At 46.4% G+C, this 23,990-nt stretch overlaps 1 protein-coding gene across 1 annotated transcript in view; it reads right to left on the bottom strand.

Annotated features, from left to right (window-relative positions):
- LOC138569491 (scavenger receptor cysteine-rich type 1 protein M130-like) overlaps positions 1-23,990 on the bottom strand; it is a 512,555-nt gene that overhangs the window by 457,177 nt on the left and 31,388 nt on the right. Inside the window, exon 2 of the mRNA XM_069647512.1 lies at positions 20,794-21,117. Within this exon, the coding sequence (XP_069503613.1) occupies positions 20,794-21,117 (324 nt within the window). The remainder of the gene's footprint in view (positions 1-20,793; positions 21,118-23,990) is intronic.

Raw genomic sequence — 23,990 nt, 5'->3', positions numbered from 1 at the left:
TTTGCAGGGATATAGTAGAGAGCAACCCATGACGTAACTGTCTACGGGACAAACAAGGTCCAGGAATCCCCCAGAGGCCACTCACTGAGATATTGATACTGACTACAGGCCAGGACATTCTGAGGGTTGGCAAAACGTTCCTTGCATTTAGTCTTTATTGTACATCTAACACCTGAGATGTCAAGGCACGTGGCACAGGCATATTTCCTCTTTACCATTCGAGAACTACGTTTGAGAATGCATGTATATTCGAATATACTACACATGCATGTTCAGGTTAGAAAGGTATTCAATTGTCTTCAAAAGTGCTGTGGTGGGGGCGTGGCCAATTGCCCAGCGATATGGGCGTGAGTCCCTTCTGCTCCTACGGCCGCCACTAATAGCCTGTAAAATAGCCTGGTAGCCGGTGGACATATATAACAGAAACCTCTGCTGCTGCCTGCTGAAATCGTGCAGCACGTTTGTATGAAGTCCGGGACCTATATGCGCTCACAGAACTGATTTCTGGCCACCTGGAAGAAAGTGCGACGAATCTCCTTGGATACAAAATGGCCATGGCGGGAAGCCAAAGCCCTAACCCCCGCTCCTGAAGAACACAAAGCAGAACAGGCGAGCCACAGATACCGCCACGGTGGGGCCAAGACGAGCGGAGAAACACCTGGGAACAAAGAGGAAAATGTAGCAGATCCCTGTGGTGAGCTGTGGCGCACAGCAGCACAGAACGGCCCGTAGGACCGGCCAGCTCACGACGGCGCATGTGGAGCCCTGCCCCTGGATCCGCAAGAGTGGCATAGTGCGGTCCCCTCGCCAATCGCGGGCCGAGCGGGGCGGGAGAGGGGGATTTCCGAGCCAAGACATCAACAATGAGACTGGACACACTGTGGTGTATGCCCAGTAGGTGGAAGGCTGCGCCGCATGTGTCTACCACTCCTGAGGGGTGGATCCACCATTTTGGCAGCTGCCTGGTGAGTCATCATAAACAGGCAAAGCCCAACATGGAAGGGGTCCTGACAGAACATTTCGGTCCAGGCTAATTAACATCCCGCCAACGAACGCATGAAACGGAAGTCATTGGACTTTGGGAGAAGGACCTGGAGAAACCATCCCGACCGAGGCAGTGGCGGGATCCAGGGGTGAGGAGGTGTCCCTGCGCCGCCTCGGCTGAAACCCGTACAGATACACAAGACGACCACAGCACGTATGAAAACTGTGAGTGCAGCGTGGATCTAGGGACCAGAGGGCCCAACATGTAGCTACTGATAGATAGTCCCACCGCAGGCTCCGCGCATGGCTGACACCGGGAGAGGCACAACGGTGTGGATCAGGTGAACGTGAGCCGCCCCCACGCACAGACTCCCTCCCTGGAGCCCCAGTTACCCAGGTGCCGTACAGAAACCTGACAATGGCAGCATGATTAGCGGACCGAGCAGGTGCAGACAACATCCATAACCACCTGCCTTCTTGGAGGCAATGTAAAACTCAGCCTCACTGCGCTACAGGTGAAACACAAGGGAACATCATTGAGCCCTGAACCGGACATTAACCGAAATCCAGACCCAAGTGAAGCAGCGTTTTGCAAAGGGAGTTGGGCCAGTTGAAATTGTAATCCTCACATTCAAACGGTACAACCCCAGTCACTAGTGGGAAGGAAGTAAGACTAAGTGCTCTGGGAGTAGAAACGCAGGTGTGGGGTGTCGGAGCTCAGAAACCTAACCACCACAACGGAACTCCCTCTATAACCGCCTGTGCACATTACAGTAGACTGCCTTGACCCTCCTCCAGGCTATCGTGGGTGGAACAGAAGCGGATGGGGGAGAATCGCTCAGGAAATAACCCCTGAAAAGGGGATGCGAAAGGCCTGTTTATATGGGGAAACATAACGGATATTGATTCAGCCCACTCTGCGGAGGTGAATCGAGCAGGCAGCACCTGTGTGTTACAACCCAGAGCCACCTCCCCTGGGATCACGACATCATATACAACCACCCCAATACAGGATCTTCCACTTACGACAGCGGCGCAGGAGGCCCGCACCCACCATGGGCAAAGACAAAGCCAAGAAATACTGTGTGCATAACAAAATGGATCAATATACCACATCATCTATACAACACCAAGATGGCCGGGAGCAGACCGTTGCCATTGGTGACCCAGCGGTCACACTATCCTTAAAAGATGTCATGGCTGCCATCGCAGACTTGCACGCCTCCATGGAGCAGAAAATGGACGGCATTAGTTTGGACGTTTCACTCCTCTGCCACGACTTACAGAAGCTAACATCACGCACTGGGGAGACGGAACAGTGCATATCTGATGCGGAAGATGGAATACGAGAGCTGCAACAACAACTGGCTGGCGTCAAATCTGAACTCAAAACAATGGCAGAGAGAGTGGATGAGGGTGGGGGCCGTCAAGGTGCAACAATGTCAGGATCCTAGGCCTGCCTGAAAACGCGGAGGGCCCGTGCATGGAGCTCTTCCTGGAACAATGGCTTACTGACATGTTTGAGCCGGAATCATTTTCTAAATTCTTCTTGATCGAGAGAGCTCACTGCATGCCAACCGGAAGACCAGTCCCCGGAGCACCTCCAAGAACTGTGATCGCAAAACTCCTTAACTACAGGGATCAAGACGCATTGCTTCAGAGGGCACGAGCCAAAGGAACACTAACCTACAACGGCTCTAAAATCGCTTTCTTCCCTGACTACAGCAGGGAGGTACAAAAGGCTAGACAATCCTTTGATCAGCTCAAGAAACAACTGCAAGCCCTGAATGTCAAATATGGCCTCCTATTCCCAGCTCAACTAAAGATCTATCACAATGGAACGACAGTCCATTTCACCGACTCAAAGGAAGCCTGGAGATGGGCAGAACAGCATATTGAAGGAGACTGAGGAACTTTCAGAAACAATAGGGGTGAGAATCCACAAGATCGACCAGGAAGAGGTCCACCATCTCCACAACACCCAGCAGTGAATCCACAAGATAATGAGGTGGGTTGAGCACCAATTGCACCCGCCCACTAGGAGACACGCCTCCATAGATGCAAATGGAAATATACAAGGAGTGTTGCCACAAATTGACCACGGATGGAACAGATTCCGGCGGGCGTTTCGAAGGTTGCCACCCAGCAGAATGCCTAGGACACTTCGTACTAGGAGAGAATTGTTTTATTCGTTTGACGACTGATCTAAATTGGTAGTGTTTGTTGTTGACTGTTCGGGTGACAGATGCTTCAAGTTGGGTGGAGTATAGGGTGAGGGATGGGAAGTTTGGTTGTTTATGTTTTTGTTAAGAAATGGGTCCAGAAGTCAACGCATACATGTTCTGCAAGAGTACCACACGCCGCAATGCAACTAGTGCTGCACCCACATGCACCGCGCAACACACTGCTAACTGTTCCATACCTCTTACTGAATGGCTTCCACTAAAGCTGATGTCAGAACCCTGTGGCTCCTGGCCTGGAATGTCAATGGGATGGGCGGGGATCAAAAGATGGCTCATTACACAGCTTTTGAACAGGCACGCACTGGATGTGGCTTTCTTAACCGAGACACACTTGGCAGGCACCACATGCAACCTTTTCAAATGCACCAATTAAAGACTGGCAATACATGCTGGCTTCACCACGGGTTCCCGAGCAGTACTCCTACTAATACACAAAAAGTTGCCCCTAACCCTTGTAAGTGTGACACAGGATATTAGTGGCAGATTTGCATACATTACAGGGACACTCTGGAACCAGACCGTTGCAATGCTGGTGGTGTACTCGCCCCCAACGCTTATAACGCAACTAATACATTATATCACGCCCATAATCTCCAGAGACAATTCAGACCTGATGATAATTGGTGGAGACTTCAATGAAGTTATGGAAGTGGGGATGGACCGCTCACACTTACGAGGGAGAAACCCCTCCACCCGCACTAAACTTGCCATATTCACTGCTGCACTGGGCTTGCAGGATGTATGGCGTGACTTCCGCCCTGAAACGAGAAAATACTTGTATCACTCTTGAGTGCATGCCTCACTATCGTGACTAGATTACTTTTTTCTCCCAGCATTAGATATCCACAGGGCTTCCATGGCAACTCTGCTGCCCCGCGGTATATTGGATCATTCCCCTCTGCTGATCGAGCTAACCATGACCAGACCACGGCCTCCTCCTATGTGGTGCCTAAACAATTACTACCTGGGCTTTCTAGAACTCCTAGAACAGATACAGCTAGCAACAAAAACATATTTCGAGCTAAACACAGGATCGGTAGACGACCCAGGAGTGCTGTGGGAGGCATACAAACCGGTACTACGGTGTGAGATCATCTCATGGTCCGCTGCGCAGAAGAAAAAACACCAGCAAGAATTCGTTGAGGACGAGCAACAAGTTACTCAGGCCGAAACAAACAACCTAACCCTAGGCCAGCCTGAAACATATTGCTTGCTGATGCTTGCTCAAGAACGGCTACAAAATGTTGTACTGGATTGCGCTAAACAGGCCCATAGAACGATGAGAGCCAGAGTACATGAGACTGGCGATAAAGTGGGCAAAATGCTGGTGTGGATAGAAAAGAGAGACATAGGAAGTAGTCCAGTCAGGGCGATAAGATCGGAGGAACCAGACCCGCTACTGACCGATCAGGACATAGCTGAAGGCTTTGCATCCTACTACGCAGAACTATACCAACCAGCCGCAACACCCATTGATATCTCCATATTAAATGAGATTGCTCTCCCCGCTCTCGGTGCAAACCAGCAGGCCTGCTGGAAAGAGATATTAGGGAAGAGGAACTAACAATGGCCATGTCAGAACTCCAGACAGGGAAGACACCAGGGCCAAACGGCTTCCCGAAAGAGTTGTGGCGTAAACTAGGAACAAACGAGATTACCCCTCATTTGTTGCAAATGTTCTTACAGTCTAAAAAGCAGGGCTGCCTACCCAGAGATCTGCGGAAAGCCACAATAATAGTGATTCCTAAAGCGGACAAGCCCCCAGATCGCTGCAGCTCATATAGACCGATCTCTCTCATCAACAGCGAGACCAAGATATTGGCAAAGGTGCTCGCCAACCGATTACAACAGGTTATAAAAACACTAATCGGTGCGGATTCATGCCGCAGCGGTCCACCCGAATGAACATACATAGACTGCACTCAGTGATAGAAAAAGCACCCAACATGCAAGGTCCCTTAGCTTTAGTAGCAATAGACTTTGAAAAAGCTTCTGATTCAGTATATTGGGAGGCGATCTGGGAAATAATGCGCCTTATGGGATTTGGTCCCCAATACATAGGCTGGGTGCAACTCCTGTATGAATCCCCCGAGGCACAAATGAGAGTGAATGGGTGGCCCTCAAGACCCTTCAGATTGGGGAAGGGAACCAGACGGGGTGCCCCCTGTCAGCAATGATCTTTACACTAGCCATAGAACCATTGGCTGTACTGCTAAGAACGTCACCAGCATGGAGCGGCTTTCAATGGGCTGACGGATGGGAGGATAGAGTCTCCTTATATGTGGATGACTTGCTACTTTATCTAAAAGATCTGTATAACTCCTGCTCCACGGTAACAAGCCTGTTAGACAGCTATGGAGCCTTTGGCGGGCTACGAGTAAACTTGTCCAAATCAATACTATTCCCAGCAGGCAACACAAATTCTACGGTACCGGATAACTGCCCTTTTCGAGTCTTAACAGGTCAATTCAGATACCTCGGCATACAAATCACTAATGACCTGAATGACTATGTGACTAACAATCTCCACCCACTCACAGCCAGGTTTACAGAGGATGTCCGGCACTGGGTCTCTCTCCCACTGACCTTGCTAGGTAGGGCAGCATTATTCAAGATTTTGGCTCTTCCACGCTTCCTATACATACTACAAAATGCCCTGTTACACGTTTCATCGAACAAATTAAAAAAGATTGACAGCGCACTTAGGAAGCTTCTGTGATGTGCTGGACGCTCACGAATTGCGTTGAGTACCCTTCAACGCTCCATATGGGAAGGGGGAATTGGACTTCCATGCCTACAGTCCTATTACTGGGCCAGCCAAATGGCCGTGGTCAACGACATACTACACAGAGACAGAACACTGCCACACATTAGAACAGGAAACATCGGGAGGCATGACAGGCCTCAGATCTAACACCTTTATAGGACAACACGCCACTCAACCCCCCAGACCATGCATCACACATCTCCCTAAACTGGAAAGAAACGCACACATTTATAGGGTGGGAGAAAATAATGACCCCCTATACAACCATTATGGGACAATGGGAACCTGCCTGAAGTGAATACTCTTCAGAGAAGGCACAGCTGGCTACAGCACGAGATAACAACAGTTAGTGATGTCGTTGTAGATGGCAAGCTAGTGCTCTTCGAAACTCTAGTATCCCGCTTCCACCTCTCAATCTCCGAACGCTACCACTATACCCAAATGCAACACGCATTACAAGCTCACCTCCCAGAACTAGGGAATATGGCTGAAAGTACCCCTCTTGAAAGGAACATAGTTCAGGCAAAGATTGATACCAAAATCCCATCTACTATATATAGTGTAATAAGCTCCTCTGCCACTACTGAACTAACCAGTTTGAAGTCCAAATGGGAGAGGGATGTCGGGGTCATACAATCGGAGGATTGGGCAACGGCCCTCATGTACCCACGAGAGGTGGCTATTTCAGCCAGACTCCGACTTATACAGTTCAAAATACAGCATAGAATATACAATCCAAGAGTGCCGCTCTACTGATGGGGGGAAAACTACTGACCCACACTGTCTACATTGTAGAAGGAAAGAGGGAACCTTCTTTCATATACTGTGGTTGTATTCAACAATACTGGCAGCAGTGCTGTGACAAACTCTCACGAGTGCTGGGGAGGGCAATACACAGGGACCCAAAACTGATGCTACTCGGGGTGGAGAAGGGAGAACTATCCAGATACAAGAAACTGTTCTTGTCGACAACTACAGCATTAATTAAAAGGAATATTGCAAAACTGTGGGGCTCTGAAACGATTCTGCAGTATGAACAATGGATCACGGACATGAACATTTGTATCGTGAGGGAATGAAGAGTGTATACGGCTAGGGAATGCCAGAGAAAAGCTGATAAGATTTGGTATTTGGAAGAAGCGCAGTAATCACATTAATTTATACAAAGCAAGAGAAAATGTGTGGTGTGCAGATGAAAATCTGATAAACATATTGTGGGAGAAATAATGGACCTCTTAAGATCATAACTTCTTTTGTATGAGTGAGCGTTACTTGAATGGTCACCTTGGGCCATATGTTAATTTGATTGATGTAATGTTTATATGAAAATGACAAAACAATAAAAAATATGTTATAAAAAATAAAGTGCTGCAGTGCTGTGTCTGCCCTCCCCTTGATCTCCTCCACCACTTCTTAGCACCATGCGTTGTGCTGAGCTGGAAGCAAACCCCCTCCAGCTGCTCACATACAACCTATGCAGTAATATTCGGGCCAAACATCAAGGGCACTTTGTGCCGCAAAATAGCCTGCCACTTAAAAACTGCCCTCACTTCTCTAAAACAGGAGACATCCAAAGGGATGTGCACCCCGAATTGCCATCCACACATCCCAAGGTTCCGTGTCCAAAATGAGAATGATACAGAATCAAATATTTGTTTTATTTCATCAATGTTGCAACACACACACACACACACGCGCGATTGTCCTGTAGATGCTCGAAATTAGCTATGCATGGGCCATGGATTTATGAACACATTTAAAGTGCGCCCACACCATTTCGATCGAATTTAAGTCTGGCAACTCAGGTGGTGTCCTAACCCAGCACAAATACTGGCTCTCAATGAATCCTTCAGCAGACTAATATTTAATATTGTGGTCTTCTAGTAGCCTTAGTAGTATGATGTCCTTGGTAACACTTTTACAAATGTGGTACCAACACCCCACAGGCAATGTGCTCCTTGAAGACGGCAGTATCCATTTTGCTCTCATCTGATCTATGCACCATTTTTCGAGATGCCCCATCTAGCAAGGCCAATCAGTGACACATTTCCTGCTGACATTGTGGTTCAACAAAGTATCTTTATGAATAGCTCTTTTTTAAAAAAATGTATTTATTTGCATTTAAATTGAATATTTTAGCAAAATTGAAACATTACCATAGTAAAATGATAAAAGAAAACAGAAAACCTAAAAAATAAGATTTAAACCAATATGGCCGCACAGAAAATTAAAAAGGTTTAACATTTCCAATTTCTGGAAGAACTTCGATCAAGAATTTGACTACTGCCATTATATACTTGAGTTTATGGCATGTTATTAAAGTCTTCCACCATCCATCAGTATCAGAGAGCTCAAAATCCGAGAAAAGCGGTCTTGGATATTTATAGCGTTCAACTGCCAAAGCTGGGCAAAGTGTCACTATGTGACTCAAGGATTCAGTTTTTGTCACATCATTACAATGCTGGCAGTATTTAATCGTTGATTGACCCCGAATTGCACAGATCTCGTTGGTCGGGTGTAGGTTTAAACGAGTTCTCAAAAACAAGTTTCTCAGCTTTTTATCAGGGAATTGTTTCAAGTATTGACGGGTGAGTTTAGTTTCCAGCTTTCCAAATGAAAATGAGCTACAGAGTGTTAAGTGCTTGTCTGCTCTTGTGTTAAGATCCAATCACAGTCCTGCAATTTTCTTTTACTGCATAATGGGTTAGACATTAATTGCTCACTAGAGCTGCCCGTTGCTTCCAAAAGGGTTATCATCGAGGTACGCCATCCAGTCAAAGAAGAATTGATGTTTATCCAGAGCTCCCTGTAAATCATTTCCAACATCACAGGTCGTATAGGGTTGGTACATTTTGCAACCAAGCCAAGCTTATTCCAGTCTACCAAACACTTTGAAGACGTTAGACCCAATTCTCTCTGGAGAATGGCAATCTGTGTTGACAGAGGGACCACCAGCACTCTTTTCCAAAACATGTCTTCAAGGCGGCTCCAGAAGGAGTCTGGGATATTAAACAGGGCTTCTGCCCCTAGATCACCGAAGGGACTACTTTGGCTCAGAAGAAATTTACAACAGGTAAAATGGAGAAGCGACCAAACCTTCTGTTCAAGGCTCGGGCTTGACTGATGGATGTTTTCATTTTTTCTAAAAGGTACATTGTTATCAGCGCTTTAGGTTTAGAATTGCTCAACCATACACCTAGTTACTTAAAAGATGGTACCTGTTCAATCTTCTCCCCATCTAAAAATAGGGAATAATGGTGTTTCCCCTGAGTACAAGTGCCAAACGTCATGGTCTTAGTTTTCCTCTTGTTGATTACAAGGTTGTTCTTGTTGATATACTGTTGTTAGGCATCTAGTTTCCTTTTGAAGGCGGACAAGAGTCTGGACAATTAATACCACATCATCTGTGTATAAAAGACAAGACAGCTGGAGGCCTCTGACCTTGGGGGGTGGGGGGGAATGATCTAGTAAGGACAAAGGCTTCAGGGATGTCTTCCATAAAGAAGTTAAAAAGCGCTGGGGCCATCGGGCACCCCTTCTTAACTCCTCTATCAGTGGTAATTTCACTGCATAGAATCCCTGCCATGTTTAATCTGACCCTTAAAAAAGTATCGGAATGCATTGCCATGATTGGGTTGAGGATTTTGTCTGGACACACTTTTTTTTCAAATTAATTTCGAGCAAAGTTTAGATCTATTAATTTGGTCGAACGCTTGGACAATGTCCACTAAAACCATAGATGTTTTAGGTTTATTTTTCCCAGAGTTGGCTTTGAGAATTTGCAGTAAGAGAATATTTATTACAGTGCCCAGACCTTTTACAAATCCACCCTGTAATGGATCAAAACATCCAGATTCCACACACCATGATTGAAAATGGTCGAGGATAATAGAACTATAGAGTCTGCCTATAACATCGAGGAGAGCAACAGGGCCGTCATTTTTCAGATTTTCTCAGTCACCTTTTTTATGACTAGGGCCCACTATTGCTCTCCTCCATGAACTAGGCAGCTGGTGGCAACTGGAAATTTGATTGAATAGAATAGCTATAAAGATATCCCATGCATCAGGGAATTCCTTGAGCATACAGTTTAACAGCCCATCAGGCCCAGGGGCTCTAGAGCCTTTTAGCCTCCTAATTCGTCTTTCAAGGTCAATCTCATCAGTAGGGGATAGCCATGAGCCAGTGCACTCGGAAGGGCCGATGATTTCATTAGAGCCACTTTTCGATGTATAAAGTGTACTTAAGTGGTTGGGCCAGGTTGCCTCGATGATTGGATTTGATTGATCTGAGGTTGAAACTGACTCTTCCAGCTTTAATAATGATCAGAATTTCCCAGGATCCTTACCGGCCAATGTTCTCAACATGGCCTGCGAGTCGTTCTGATACCGTTGGTGCTTTGAGGCTAAAAGCCTGTTTTTATATCTTGATTTAGCGGCAGAGGTCAAACGGAAGTCGTTTGCTAGACCAGATTTTGCTGCCTTGCGTAACAGGTTTCTTGCCTCTTTTCTTCGGGCCACCACTTCTGTATCGTATGTAGGTTGATGATTTCGAGCAAAAGAGGGCGATAGCAAAATTGTTCTAGGACTGGTGAGTATTCGACCGAAGAATCTGAGCATCTCAGATCAGCTGTTACAGTTGTTATTCTTGTGGTAGACAATTTCAGACAGAGGCCACCATTACAAGTGGTGAATGATGTGAACATCTGGTCCCTAGGTGGCAAAGATGGTGACCGCCATTCCAGCAACAAAAGATTGTGATCACAATTTGTTGTTTTTATAATCTGGAACTGCTCGACCAAGGGCAAAACGTTATTGGAAACGTAGATGTAATCTAGAACCGAGGTAGAACCTCTGTTGCATGAGCTGGAATATCACCCTAGCAGTTTCCGTTAAGCAGATGGAAATCTCTTGGGCTCATAAGAAAAGACCATAAGTTTTGCTTAGTGTACCTTGGTTCATCAGGATTCCATGCACCACCTAGGCTTTTGTTAGTAACTAAATCTGGTACGTTAAGGTCACCACAGATAAGTACATACGGAGACTGATAGTTGGTAAACATGTCATCCAATATGGTTGTATGTGACCTGGTTGATAAATGATTCTATTGTAATCAGTGCAGGGTTCCAGTACACATTTATGATGATAATTTCGCTTACTGCTTTGGTCATTTGAGATGTTGCCTCCCGTTTCCACCCAACAGCTGTTACTAGCATTAATGCGTTTGTTGGTGAAGAGTTTAAAAGAGATAATGGACTACCTGATTTCACCGCAGTCATGAGACCTGCAGAGGGAAGACCTGCCGGTCCCTTCAAAGCAGGATTTATTGATAATTCAAAGCTGTCCAAGACTGGCGTTTCCTCAGCCAGGTCTCCTGTAGGCAGATCAGGTGAAACTCTGCCAAGTGGATTTCGCTTGGTTTTGTCAAGTGGCCAACACCCCTTCTATTCCAAGAGGCGAGCTTTAAAGTTCTTGATGTAAGTGAGGGGGGAATTGTAGAACAGTCCTCACAATGTAATCCTTGAGACGGACTGGTGGATTGCTAACAGTTGTTATTGTTTGATAGGACTCCAGCAAGCCCTGACCAGTCAGCTAGGGTCAAGTTAGAGGTTTTAGAAATCTTCCTTGACTCTACACAGCCCACTTCACGAACCAATGACTCTTGCTGAAGAGTAACGTTTATCTTGGATTTTGGGCCTGATGGGACTCTGGCCACACCTAGCAGGTCTTTAAAGTTATCTGATGGTAGCGGGCACTGTGATTTGTTCTCTGTTGATTGACCCTACCCGTTATCCTTCCCAGAAGTATTCGTCATTAGTGTAGGTTTTGGGCGGGTTGATACTGACTCGTCCGACTGGGCAACCACCGTCAAATCAAATCCCAAAAGTAATAGGCTCTCATACTCTGTAAGCAACATGTTCTTCACTACCGGAGACTTGATGTGCAAGCACACGGTATCTAATCGTCTTTCATTGCAAAATTCTGAAAATAGCTTTTTAGAAGGAAAAGAGTTGGACAAGGGAATAAAAAAAAAACAATGAAGATTGGTCTAAGGCCAAGAGTGCAAAGGATTGGTCAACACAAAATGGAGATTTCCTCAAGGCATCCAACACCATGGCAAGTTATTGTTCAAATGATAAAGTTCACAACCCAATCTTACAAGTCCTTGTCTCTCACTGAGACACCCGATTCTGCGAAGTAACATTCCAAAAAAGATAGCCAACAAAAAGCCACAAATCCTAGTCTTAGTAAGTCCTGACCTCTGGGTTATCCTTAACTATGACACAAATGTCCCAAGGCTTGACCAAACGAGTTCACAAAATCTTGTCTTCAAAGACTCACCTTAGTCTAACATAATACAACAGCTATTGGAATACTCTTTCAGAGGTACTCGCATGCTTCTTCCTTTCACAATGTCTCTGAAGACCTCTCCCAGGCAGTATGCTTCTTCGGTTTCTTCTTTCAGGCTTTACCTTAGCCCCATGGCATATCTGATCCTTCTTTTAAGTTTATTGTTTTTAGGTCCATTGTTTTGTTTCTGCATTCTGTGACAGGGCCACTTATCTGACCCTTTCATGGGGTGGGGGGGAGCCTGACTCCAGCAACACTGGGTGGCAGGGAATATACAGGCAGGCCCCCTCCAAGCACAGCCTTAGCTGCTAGGATGGAGCTATGGCAGGGCGCCGTAGAGAAGAGGGCAGCCAGACAGAAAAGTGGCACAGAGGAAAAGAGGCTGCAGAAGCAGCTCAAAGTTGCAAGTAGCATGCCCTGGCATCACGCTGCAAGATATCCCAGCATCAAAGACGGCAGACCAGCAAATGAGAAGAGTCTGTGCACCAGGAGAAACCCACTAATGCGGCAGGGCTGCTTACAAAATGTGGCGGGGCCTAAAGCCCTTATCAAGTGTCCATAGCCCTCCCCTGTCACACCCTCTGAGAGCAAGGTAAGCCATTGGCAGGGTAAGTTGGCCAAACATGAGAAAGGGGAGGGGTATTTAAGAAGGTGCTTGGGAGTTGTTTAGTGCGGGCTGCAGTTGGGTGAAGACAGGCGGTGGAGGAAGATGTCCGAAAGGTCAGAGAAGGAGAGTGTAAGAGTAGTGGAGAGGCTATTGGAGAGGGTCTGTAGAGTGTTTATGAGTGAGGAGTGAGTGCATTAGTCAGAAAACAGAAGTAGAGAGGTGGGAGTGGTAGAAGGAAGTAGTGGTGGGAGTAGCAAAGTAGCAGGGAGATGTAGTAAGTAGTAGTAGTGGTGTGAAAATTAGACTAGATTTAGAAGAGGTAGTAGAGTGGTAGTAGTAGTAATGAGGTGGTAGTAGTAGAGTGGGAGCAACAGTAGTAAGAGGTAAGAGTGGTAGTAGAGAGCACAAGAGAGAGCACAAGTAGCGGAGTAAGCGCTGGGGCTAGGAACAGAGAGGTAATAGTTCATCAGAGGCAAGGAGGAGGAAAGAAAGAGAAGATAAACCAGAGGTAGCAGACGGTATTGCCAGTAGTGAGTGGAGCAATTGGGAAGGAGTAGTAACATCAAAGGGTGCAGATAGGAAGGCAGAGTGTCATATCAGAGGGCCAGTATTACTGTGGGAGGAGGACATTGTACAGCTAGTGTACATAAGGGCGGACCCAAGTAAGACTGTGTATGAGAGACAAGGAAGTGGCGTTCGGTGAAAGGAGGCCCCACCCCTAACACCTCCCCTAGAACACTAAGCGGGCTAGCTCAGAGAAAGACTAGAAGGCCCCAGGTGTGTCAGTTAGTCATTCTGTTAGGGAAAACACCTTTAGTCCAACATAGAAGATCAGATAGATGGGTGTTACATGGCAATAGCAACCAACACCCCATTCCAGGCACCTGGGTTAGGGAAGAGGGAAAGACCTACAGAGTATAGAGGAAGAGGGACAGCCCAAAATGCCCTAACACACCGGTAGACTTTGAAGAACTTCTTTTAGACTCAAAGCCATTCTGTCTGTACACAGGAGAAATAAACACCCTTGGACTTGCTATCAGAGTCAATCATTATTTGTGACGGGCACCCCATCCCAGGTGGTGTCAGAGGTCGGATACTGTAGACAGTAAAAAACAGAGTTCAGTCCACACCAAATGTGGTGAATACAAAGAACTGCTACTGCCCGAGTACACACCCATGTCACCCAGCCAGATGTGATCTGGATAAGAAGAAGTCACTATATACCTGAAGGGTCAATCCTTGGTCCGAACCGGGATAAAGCTGGAATTGCTAGTTGTGATCTAGTGGAAAGCAGCATCGAAGTCAGGCTTGGCCCTCAAACGTTCCCTAGAGTTTGGTGCGGAAGTGATCGATCGAGACTAGCATGTGGAGGTCAAGGGTATTTTCCCAAAACTTGGTAATACTCCTCAGGACAACCCATTGCACAATTGATTTGTGAATGTCTTTTAGTACCAGAAATATAGCAGATCGAGAAATTGGAGGGCTCCGAACGGGAAGAGGCCGGATTTGGGGAATTGACAGAGTTACATGAGACCACCGAGAGGTCTACTGAGACACTAATACCTGCTTTGGTTAAATTCATGGAGGCCCAGTTGACTGATCCCCTCTTGGATCCCCTCAAGCTCACAGAAACCTGGTTCCTCGGCGGAGAGCCACTCTCTAAAGAGCCCTCTCTTCATAGACAAAAATGGGCTCCTTTATAGAGTCAGTGTTAATCCCAAATGAGACAATATAAATTATCATCAACTTTGGGTACCACAACCATTCAGAAAGGCAGTCTTGGAATTGGTACACTCTAATATATGTCTGGGAATTTTGGCCTGGAAGAGTCCCAGAAAAGTCTCCTCAGCCGGTTTGACTGGCCTGGAGTCTATGCTGAAACAAAGCAGTTTTGTACCTGCTGTCCAGTGTGTCCAAGGACCCCCCCAGATGATGTCCCCAGGGTCCCCCTCCAGCCCTTGCCTATCATTGAAGTGCCTTTTCAATGCATCAGCATGGATGCAATCAGCCCATCGGAGCCCTCAAAATCAGGTCATCGACTAAGGTGATCCTGCATGTAATCATCCCATTCCTCACCCAAGTGGGATTTCCCATGAAAAATATAACTGACCAATGAACCAGCTTCATGTCAAAATTGATGACCGTCGTGATGGAACTCATGAAGATACAGACCTTGAGTACGTCCTTGTACCACCCGCAGATGGATGGACTGGTCAAACGATTCAATCAGACTCTGAAGCACATCCTCTTTAAGTTGGTGGTGGAAAATGGGTGAAATAGGGCCGACCAGATTCCCTGGGCTCTGTTTGCAATTGGAAAAACTCCCCAAGCCAATGGTATACGGAAGAAATCCTTGGGACATCCTGGATATCCTCTGGGAAAAATGGAAATGCCTGCACTGTCAACAGACGAGTGACCATCCCCGGTGAGAAACCAGAAGGTGTCCCACCCGCTAGTCCCTGGGGGTCTCTCTCTCTCAGGTGGCCAGGGCACAGCCATGGCCTTTATATCCAGACCCTGGAACAGTTTTGGAGGATTACCTGGGCGAGGAGTCTTCGGGGAGTGGGAGTGGGACACCTGATGGCAAGACGAGCTATCCCCCTACCTGTAACACCTTTACCCCATCCTACATGATAGGATATTTAGAACTCTGCCTAGCAACAACTCAGTTTCAGGAAGAAACGACCGTGTCTTTAAAAGTACTCGTTTAGCTACTGGAGTTGTAAAATTCAATTTAGCCGGCTTCAACAAACAGAAAGCAAATTAAAAAACAATTCTTACACTCCTTCTGTTAAAATAATCAAGAAAGACTAAAATCGAATGAACACACATCTGAGGCTTAAAACAAACTGCTACCTAGCATACACTTCCTTAAAAACAAAACTAAAGTTCTGGAGGCCTGTCTGACAGAGAATGCACCATAAAATTAAAAAAATCGTTCGTCCTTTACTGGCACAAGCTATTCTTCATTATAAGTAAACATTCTGTTTCAGTTTTTCTTGTTGCCAGACCCATGTGGCCTTGCAAGCCAGGAGACAAAAATATGGAGTTAGACTGAGAAAGGTATAATTGGTGGAACCTCCATTGAATAGAGTGAGAGAAAATACAGCAGGAAGAGAATATAGATCACTTATATCATCATCAATGACATCAGTAGAAAGTAGAGCACACTAATGACACCACAAAGGACATAATTTATGACATAACTGGAAAGTACAGGTCGGTATAAAACATAGCCTGCCGTTTATTTCAAGACATTTGAGAATCATTCCACAGCTAGAAATGTAATATATGCTAACAAAGAATACACGTACCCTTTCAGTATGTCATGGATATTTAATGGTATGCCAAAAAGTACACTGCCTGCTTCTAAAACTAAAGAAAGTAAGCATTCCAGAATGTACTTCAAGGTCCAGAAAAACTCCACTTTCCTATACAAGTAAAAAGATCACAGGTTTTTAGTACACAACTCCACCGTCTTCCTGTGATCGAACACCATATTGCACCCCAGACATGTTATTATAATTCCTCAAGATTGACCTTTACCAATCATCTTACAGAGCATTGCCATTTTGAATGGTGCAGGCCCATCATATCCTTGGTGGAGTAGACAGTTGTGATATAAAACATTGGTCAACTGTTCCCTGCCTTGTATGTTGCTGTCCTTCTCTGGACTAATGCAAAGTCACGGTTACACTATGCGCATCTCCTTTTCATTTCATTGTCGTGCTTTGAAAGGGCATTGTGTGGACCTTTCAATAAGTGACTATTTCCATCCAGTCTATCTTTTGGCATAGCAGGACGGCTATAGTTAGTACTTTCTTTAAAAAAAATTGAGTTTCCAATTCTGTAGAAATAGCTTTCACGTACAAGGTATCATTTTAAGTGTCTTTGATTAGGGGATACTTAACCATTACTAGCTGAAGGCTGAAAAGTGTAATGAGTTTGAAGTATGACGCGGTAGATGCAAAATTAAGACAATCATAGCACTTTATTCCCTCTACCTACGTTTTTTAAGTGTACAGCAGTTTTTTTCATTTAAACTTTGCATCTCTCTCACTGTCTGCAGTTATTTACACGCCCAGTGATGCAACTGATGATGTGATAAGGGATGTCATAAGTGATGGCATCAGCGGGCTCTAGTTTCCACTGATGGGCTAAGTGATGCAATAAGCGGTGTCATATGTGATGACATAAGTGGTGTCAATGTTGGTGTAATTTGTGATGTCATCAGTGTGCTCTAGTTTCCAGTGCTGTTATTGATGGTGACATGTGGCATAAGTGATGTCATCAGTGATGACATTAGTTTTCTCTTGGCCTGTGCAGTAGGGCATCTCAGAATTAAGGTGGCATAGCTTCCAACACCTGCTCAATTTCTGGAGTTTGTTGCATTTTAGTGGTTTAACTTAACTGTCTCTTACGTTTTTTCACTGAATTTCAAAGGTTTTGTCATGCTAAGTATAACACAACCTGCGGTAGTGAAGTATTTTTTATATGTCATAACTGATGACATATGCAATGTTATCAGTGTGCTTCTAAGCTAAGTATCAGGGGTTTTTCCCCACTGTGGGTCAATAAAGCATGGCCATGGCATGTGTCCATGGCCAGTGGCTCATTTGCCCGGGGCATGGTCTTTGACCTTGCCCAATCCGCCCGCTTTGCCACTGGCCATGGAAGGGTAATACGAAGCTGTGACAAGGATGAAGGAGTTTGGGGGTAAAGGATATTATGATGAGTGTAAGTATTTAGAGTGTAATGAGGAGCTGTGATGAATTTCGTGGATGAAGGGGTAATGATGGACTGTGATGAGGATGGCGGTTATTAGGGTCAGGGTAACAAGGGACTGTGACGAGGAGGAGGGGTGCTGGGGTAAGGGTAATGAGGGACTGTGACGAGGAGGGTGGATGCCGGAGTAATGAAGAAGGATGTATGTCTTTACTTCTTCTGGATTCACTTCGCCATACATTCACTTTGTCACATTTACCTCCTCACACCTTTACGTCTTCCATCTTTCACTTCTTCTTATATTCACTTTGTCATTACTGGTGGAAACCTCTGTAACTCCTTCTTCTAACCCATAGTCTTTCCCTTATCCCTTGACACCCACCCTAACCTTACAGCTAACCTTACCGTATCCATTGCCACCTCGACAACGTGATGATGCAGATGAAGTAAAGGTAAGAAGAAAATGCATGAAGAAGTAAATGTCTGACGAAGAGAATGTAGAAGAGGTACTTGCAGAAGAAATATTTAGGTTAATTAAAGTAGGGACTGTGACGAGGATGGGAGATGCAGCGGTAATGAGGGACTGTGAAAAAGATGCAGAATGATGGGTAATTAGGAAATGTTACGAGGACGACGGATGCAGGGTAGTGAGGGACTGTGAAAATGAGGTGAATGTGGGGGTAATGAGGGACTGTGACGAGGAATGCAGTGTGCAATTAGGGATTGTGGCAAAGATCAGGGATGTCGGGGAAATGAAGGACTGTGACAAGGAGGAGGTATGGGGGTATGGGTAATGAGGAACTCTGACGAGGATGAGGAATGCTGGGATAGGAATAAAGAGGATATGTGACGAGTAGGACGTATGTTAATGTTAAAGGTATTGGTACCACACACCGTCACCACCGGAATGGTAGCAAGGGCCTGTGATGAGGTGGCGAGGTGCTGGGGTCATGGTAATGAGGAACTGTGATGAGGAGAAGGGATGCTGGGATAAGGCTAACGAGGGACTACGATGAGGTAGAGGAATGACAGCAAAAAAGAGCAAACTAGGGGTCGTAAGGTAGCAGTGCGCTATTTAGTACCACTAATTATCGAAGTTATGTGGTTCTGCTGCATTGGAAACCTTCCACTGGTGCCCCCTAAACAGCACCAGGACACATGGAACAGTAAACTATGGAGTGAAGGTAAACCCAATGTGCAGTTCCAAGAAAAATAGGTTCAAGAAAATCCAAACTGTAGAACAGGGTCATGTGCTTGTGTGCAGAATTTATTTGGTCATAAACAGCCGACACGTGTTTCGACCAATCCGGTCGTTATCAAGGCGTGTGTCCAAATGGTCAAATAAGAAATTGTCAAGGTAAGTGGTGACTCAGGAAGAATATCACCATAGATAAATCTTTGGTGAATCAATTGATGTTAATGTCTGGTTAGCATAGATGCTCTGGTGAGTACAGGGGTTCAATCCCCATAACCAAATTAGTGTATATGCCCAGGTTAAGATTAATGCGGGAGTGTGTTGGGGAGGAGGGATGATAGGGTAAGGGTAATGAGCAACTGCAACAAGGAGAAAAGATGCTAGAACGAGGGCAAAGAGGGACTTTGACGAGGCTGAAGGGTGCCGGCTTAAGGGCACCAAAGGACTGCGATAAGGTTAGGATGCCGGCGTAAGGCTAACGATGGACTGTGGCATGGAGGAGGGAAGCTGGTGTAAGGGTACTGAGGGGTTGTGATGTGGAGGATGGGCGCAGGGTAACCGTAACAAGGGACTGTGATGAGAAGGAGGGATTCCGTTGCACATTTAATGAGGGATATTGGGGTACAGGTAATCAGGGACTGTAACGAGGATGAGCAATGCCAGGATGAGGGTAATGAGGGATTTTGATGAGGAGGAGAGATGCCATGGTAAGGGTAAAGAGGGACTGTGACGTGGATGATGGATTCCATTATAAGGGTAATGTGAGACTGTGATGAGAACGGGGAATCTGGGTGGGGATGCTGGGGTAAGGGTAATGAGGGACTGTGATAAAAACACAGGCTCATTTAAACATGCTTCATGAAAAAAGAAAAGGTGAAAAACAGACCATATGATTCTGGCACTATGTTATATAATAAAAAATAAAATACATGTGCAGTTATTTTAGAATCTTTTTTAACTGTGTTTTGCTTTTGAAACAATATTTCAGTAGTTTCAACTCAATTCTTTAATAGGGAGAAGAAAATGTGATGTTCCATACAAACAAAAACATTTTGTTGAAAACATTTTAATGTGTTTAATAATTATTGTTTTGGGTTAACTGGCTTAAAGAATACGTATTCAATTAAGCACACGAATAGTTAAACCATTGTCTACTTTAAAATAAAACACGCTAAGAGTATCAAACCAAACCTTTGGAATTGGTAAGCGTTCAAAGTTGTAAATTATCTATTTGTGTTTTTTTCATTTTGTCACAATGGGTGTGGTTAAATGAGACTGTGATACATAGATGCCTGTGTGGCTGTTTATGTAGATTTAGACTACTATATTTTCTAAAATTCAATAGAATATGCCAGGTTATGCACTGCAGTTTTTAACTTCGGTTTGAAAGAAGAACAAGGATAGTGTGTTCACAAGTGGAATTCAGCCAGTGTACCATTTAGACGTCTGTTAATATCAACAACAAATCATAAACTGGCTTATTTTCTTTCATGCAAATATAAAGATCATAGGACCTAGGAATGGTTGGGTATCATGGTTCTCAAACCTGTTTAGCTCTAGGTAATTTGGAATACGACCCCCAGGATCCCACACCTTCGATTATATTTCGCTAGGTATGATGGGAGCTGTAGTCCAACACATCTCGAGAGCCAAAGGCTGCAGAACCTCCTTCTTATTGACAGTATATAGTGAAATGAATTCCTGCTTCGTTAAACTGCATCTTCCATTGAAAAGGAGAACTAGTTTATTTGTGTGTCTATTATTTATGGTAAAAAGAACATGAAAAGCAATACAGATGGCTCTAATGCGAGGTGCAGCAGAATTCTATCCCAATGAGGGGGTGCAAGGCCTCCCACATACACTTGGAAAATTCATGTAAACGAGGAGAATAGGATATCCAGTGATGGAGGGTGGCAACTTACCAGAGCAGGTCACACTCACTTCTTGCTGGGGCACACATTTGTGATTTCCAAACCCATCATGCTCGCACTCCAGGAGAGAGCTCTCTTGCCCTGTGCAGGTCACCTCGTCCAGCCAAAACGTCCCTTCGGCCTCTCTGATGGTGTCCTTGGGAGCCTCTGCTGCATCGCCACAGCCGATTTCCTTGCAAATCACGTGAGTGTTCTTCTTGTTCCAGTTGCTCTCACACACGTATCCCCACCGGTCATTATGCAGGACCTGCACAAATCCAGAGCAGGGATTAGATCCTCCGCTTAACCTCACTTTTGGGTTCTCCCTGGAAGCACCTGGAAACAAGCAGAGTCAAGAGCAGGCGCGTTAGACAGTATCACATTTCTGTTTTCCCATTACCCAAGCTCCTCCTTTCTTGAATGAACTTCCCCATCCCCGCCAAACCACCCATCCTCAACAAAGGGAGCCCAGCCAGTCTTGACTGATGGGTAGGTTGTTTCTTTTTCACTGTGACTAAGGCCACTTTATAGAAACCTCTGAGCAATATGGCATTCTTCAAGAATAAATCTGGAGACCATTTATGTTGTGTATGACAGGAATGGGTAAGTGCAATAGACTAGAGATCCCTTTTCTAGGGTTAAGAGCTCAGTCCCTAAGCAAGATGTGTGATTGTCTTCTCCTGACTGGTGAGAGCTGAAGTGGTTCCCTTTTTTCAGTCGGGGGTACATACTTCATTTCTATGTCTGCAAGCAGCCATTCGGATGAGTGGATTCAGATAGCGATGGCTGTGGTTCTTGAAGGCAGCCCCGGCGGCGAATTGGGCGGATTCTAGCTGTTAATCTGGTTAGCCTGCACGATTTTGTAGACAGCATTTGAGCCACGTTGAGCAGTTCACCATTGGGTAAGCTTTGGGCAAACTTAGTAATGCAGGCAGCCAGCCTAGTGGATACGCGACTTACATTAGCCACTGTGGTGCTGGCCCTTTAAGGGCGCGCACGCGACGGGGTGACGTTCACTCCGTCGCGTGCCTCGTATAAATAAACAGGCGCTAACAGTGGCGACGAAGACCGGATCACTCCTTGGGACAGGCGGCGAAGTTCTCTCGTTGCGCAGATGATCCAATGTGAACGCATCAGGCGAAATCTGACCGCGGAGAGGGGAGAGACACACGCGGCCGGCAGCCATTTTGTTGAATAGGCCTCGGATGATCACGGCTTCATAACAAAGCATCCGTGAGCCATCCAAGTCCAATTTTTGGACAATCCAGTGGCGGATAGCCATTAGAAGCAGCACGTGTCACGAATGGAAGTGGGTGTGCGCCGCGGCAAGGTGGAGGAGGTCTGCGCAGTCAGCAGAGGCCGTGGATCTAGACGCCCCATTAATACCCAAGGTCCACGACCACAAGCAGGACACATCTCGTGCCTAAAATGCGGGTACGATCTCCCGCACCCAGCAGAGTGCCCAGCTACGGGAGTGAAGTGCGGCCGGTGCGGGGGTGCAGACCATTTTGCCAGGATGTGCAGGACGACAGCTCCGAAGGTAGTTCCCAGGGGACCTGTCCGGGCCGGTTTCTTCCGCCCCAGAGGGCATCTAACGTTGCCCAGGTGGACCAGGGTGATGAAGGGGCACCTCAGGAGGGTGAGGAGGAAGAAGAGGATGAAGAAAATGTTTTCTTTGTGTCCAGTGTGGGCATGCTGAGAACCCAATCCAAGAGACAGCCCAGGTGCAATGTGTTGGTCAATGGGGACTCGATACCAATGCTAGTGGACACCGGTGCATCAGTAAATGTGATGGCCAGGCCGCATTACAACGCGATGCAGGCCCCGCCAATGCTGGCTCCACCGAGGGCACGCATCTTCACCTTTGGAGGCGACCAACCCATTCCGCTGGATGGTGTGTTCATGGCAGAAGTTCAGTACGGCGAGTTGTTCATCTGTGCCAGATTTTATGTCACACCCGTGAGCAACAACATGCTGCTGTGCTGTGCGGCTGCAGAGGCCCTTGGCATTGTGACATTCGCTTATTCTGTGTACCTGGACGACATACAGGTGCTACTCGCCAAACACATCTCCCTGTTTGAAGGCATTGGACAGATGGTGGGTGAGCCTGTACGGCTACACATTGATGAGTCGATCCAACATGTGGCGCAGAAGCATCGGCGAGTACCTTTTTATCTCAGAGATCTGGTGGATCGAGAGCTGGACAACCTCGTAGGTTTGGGCATCATTGAGAAGGTTGAAGGCCCCACTCCATGGGTCTCGCCCATTGTCATCGCACGCAAGCCCAAACAGCCCGACGCAGTGAGGATCTGCGTGGACATGCGACTCCCCAACAAGGCAATAAAGAGGGAGCTGCATTTAACCCCCACCATTGATGACATTATAGCAGAACTGCAGGGGCAAAGTTCTTCTCTAAACTGGACCTAAGAGCAGGGTATCATCAGGTGGTCCTACACCCCGAGTCCCACTACATAACGACTTTCACCACTCATCAGGGTTTGTACAGATATAAGAGACTGAGTTTTGGGGTATCTTCTGCGGCGGAGGTGTTCCAGAACATTATTAGGGGGGCATTGGTGGATCTGGATGGAGTCCTTAACATCAGCGATGACATCCTGGTGTACGCCAAGTCAGAAACGGAACACCTGGCATGCCTGGCCAAGACCTTCGAGCGTCTTCGCTCGCTGGGGCTCACCCTGCACAAGGATAAGTGCGAATTTCTCAAAACCACTATTGAGTCTTTCGGATTTGTTTTCAAGGCGGATGGGGTGTCGCCTGATCCCCGCAAGGTGAGGGACATAAAAGAGGCTCGACCGCCAGAGAATGTCGCTGAGGTGAGGAGCTTCTTAGGCATGGTCACTTATTGTGGCCGCTTCATCCGGAATTTGGCGTCCCGCTCAGAGCCGTTGAGAACTTTGACAAAGAAGGACACTGTTTGGCAGTGGGGGCCCCTTGAGCAAGCAGTGTTCGATGACATTAAGAGTGCTTTGGCGGCGGAGGACACCACGGCGTTTTTCGATCCGAGCCTACAGACGGATATCGTCGTGGATGCTAGCCCCTATGGCCTGGGGCGGTGCTCACTCAGGTGGGGAGTGACCAGGAGGTCCGCCCCATAGCCTACACAAGCAAGGCGCTCTCCGATACCGAGCAACGATATTCTCAAACCGAGAGGGAGGCTTTGGCGGTTCTGTGGGGCTGTAGACATTTTC

This window comes from Ambystoma mexicanum, chromosome 2q (assembly GCF_040938575.1).
Source record: "Ambystoma mexicanum isolate Mex_15411 chromosome 2q, UKY_AmexF1_1, whole genome shotgun sequence".
NCBI classification, from domain to species: Eukaryota; Metazoa; Chordata; class Amphibia; order Caudata; family Ambystomatidae; genus Ambystoma; species Ambystoma mexicanum.
The sequence above is the reverse complement of the archived record's forward strand: the minus strand, read 5'-3'. Positions and strand labels throughout refer to the sequence as shown.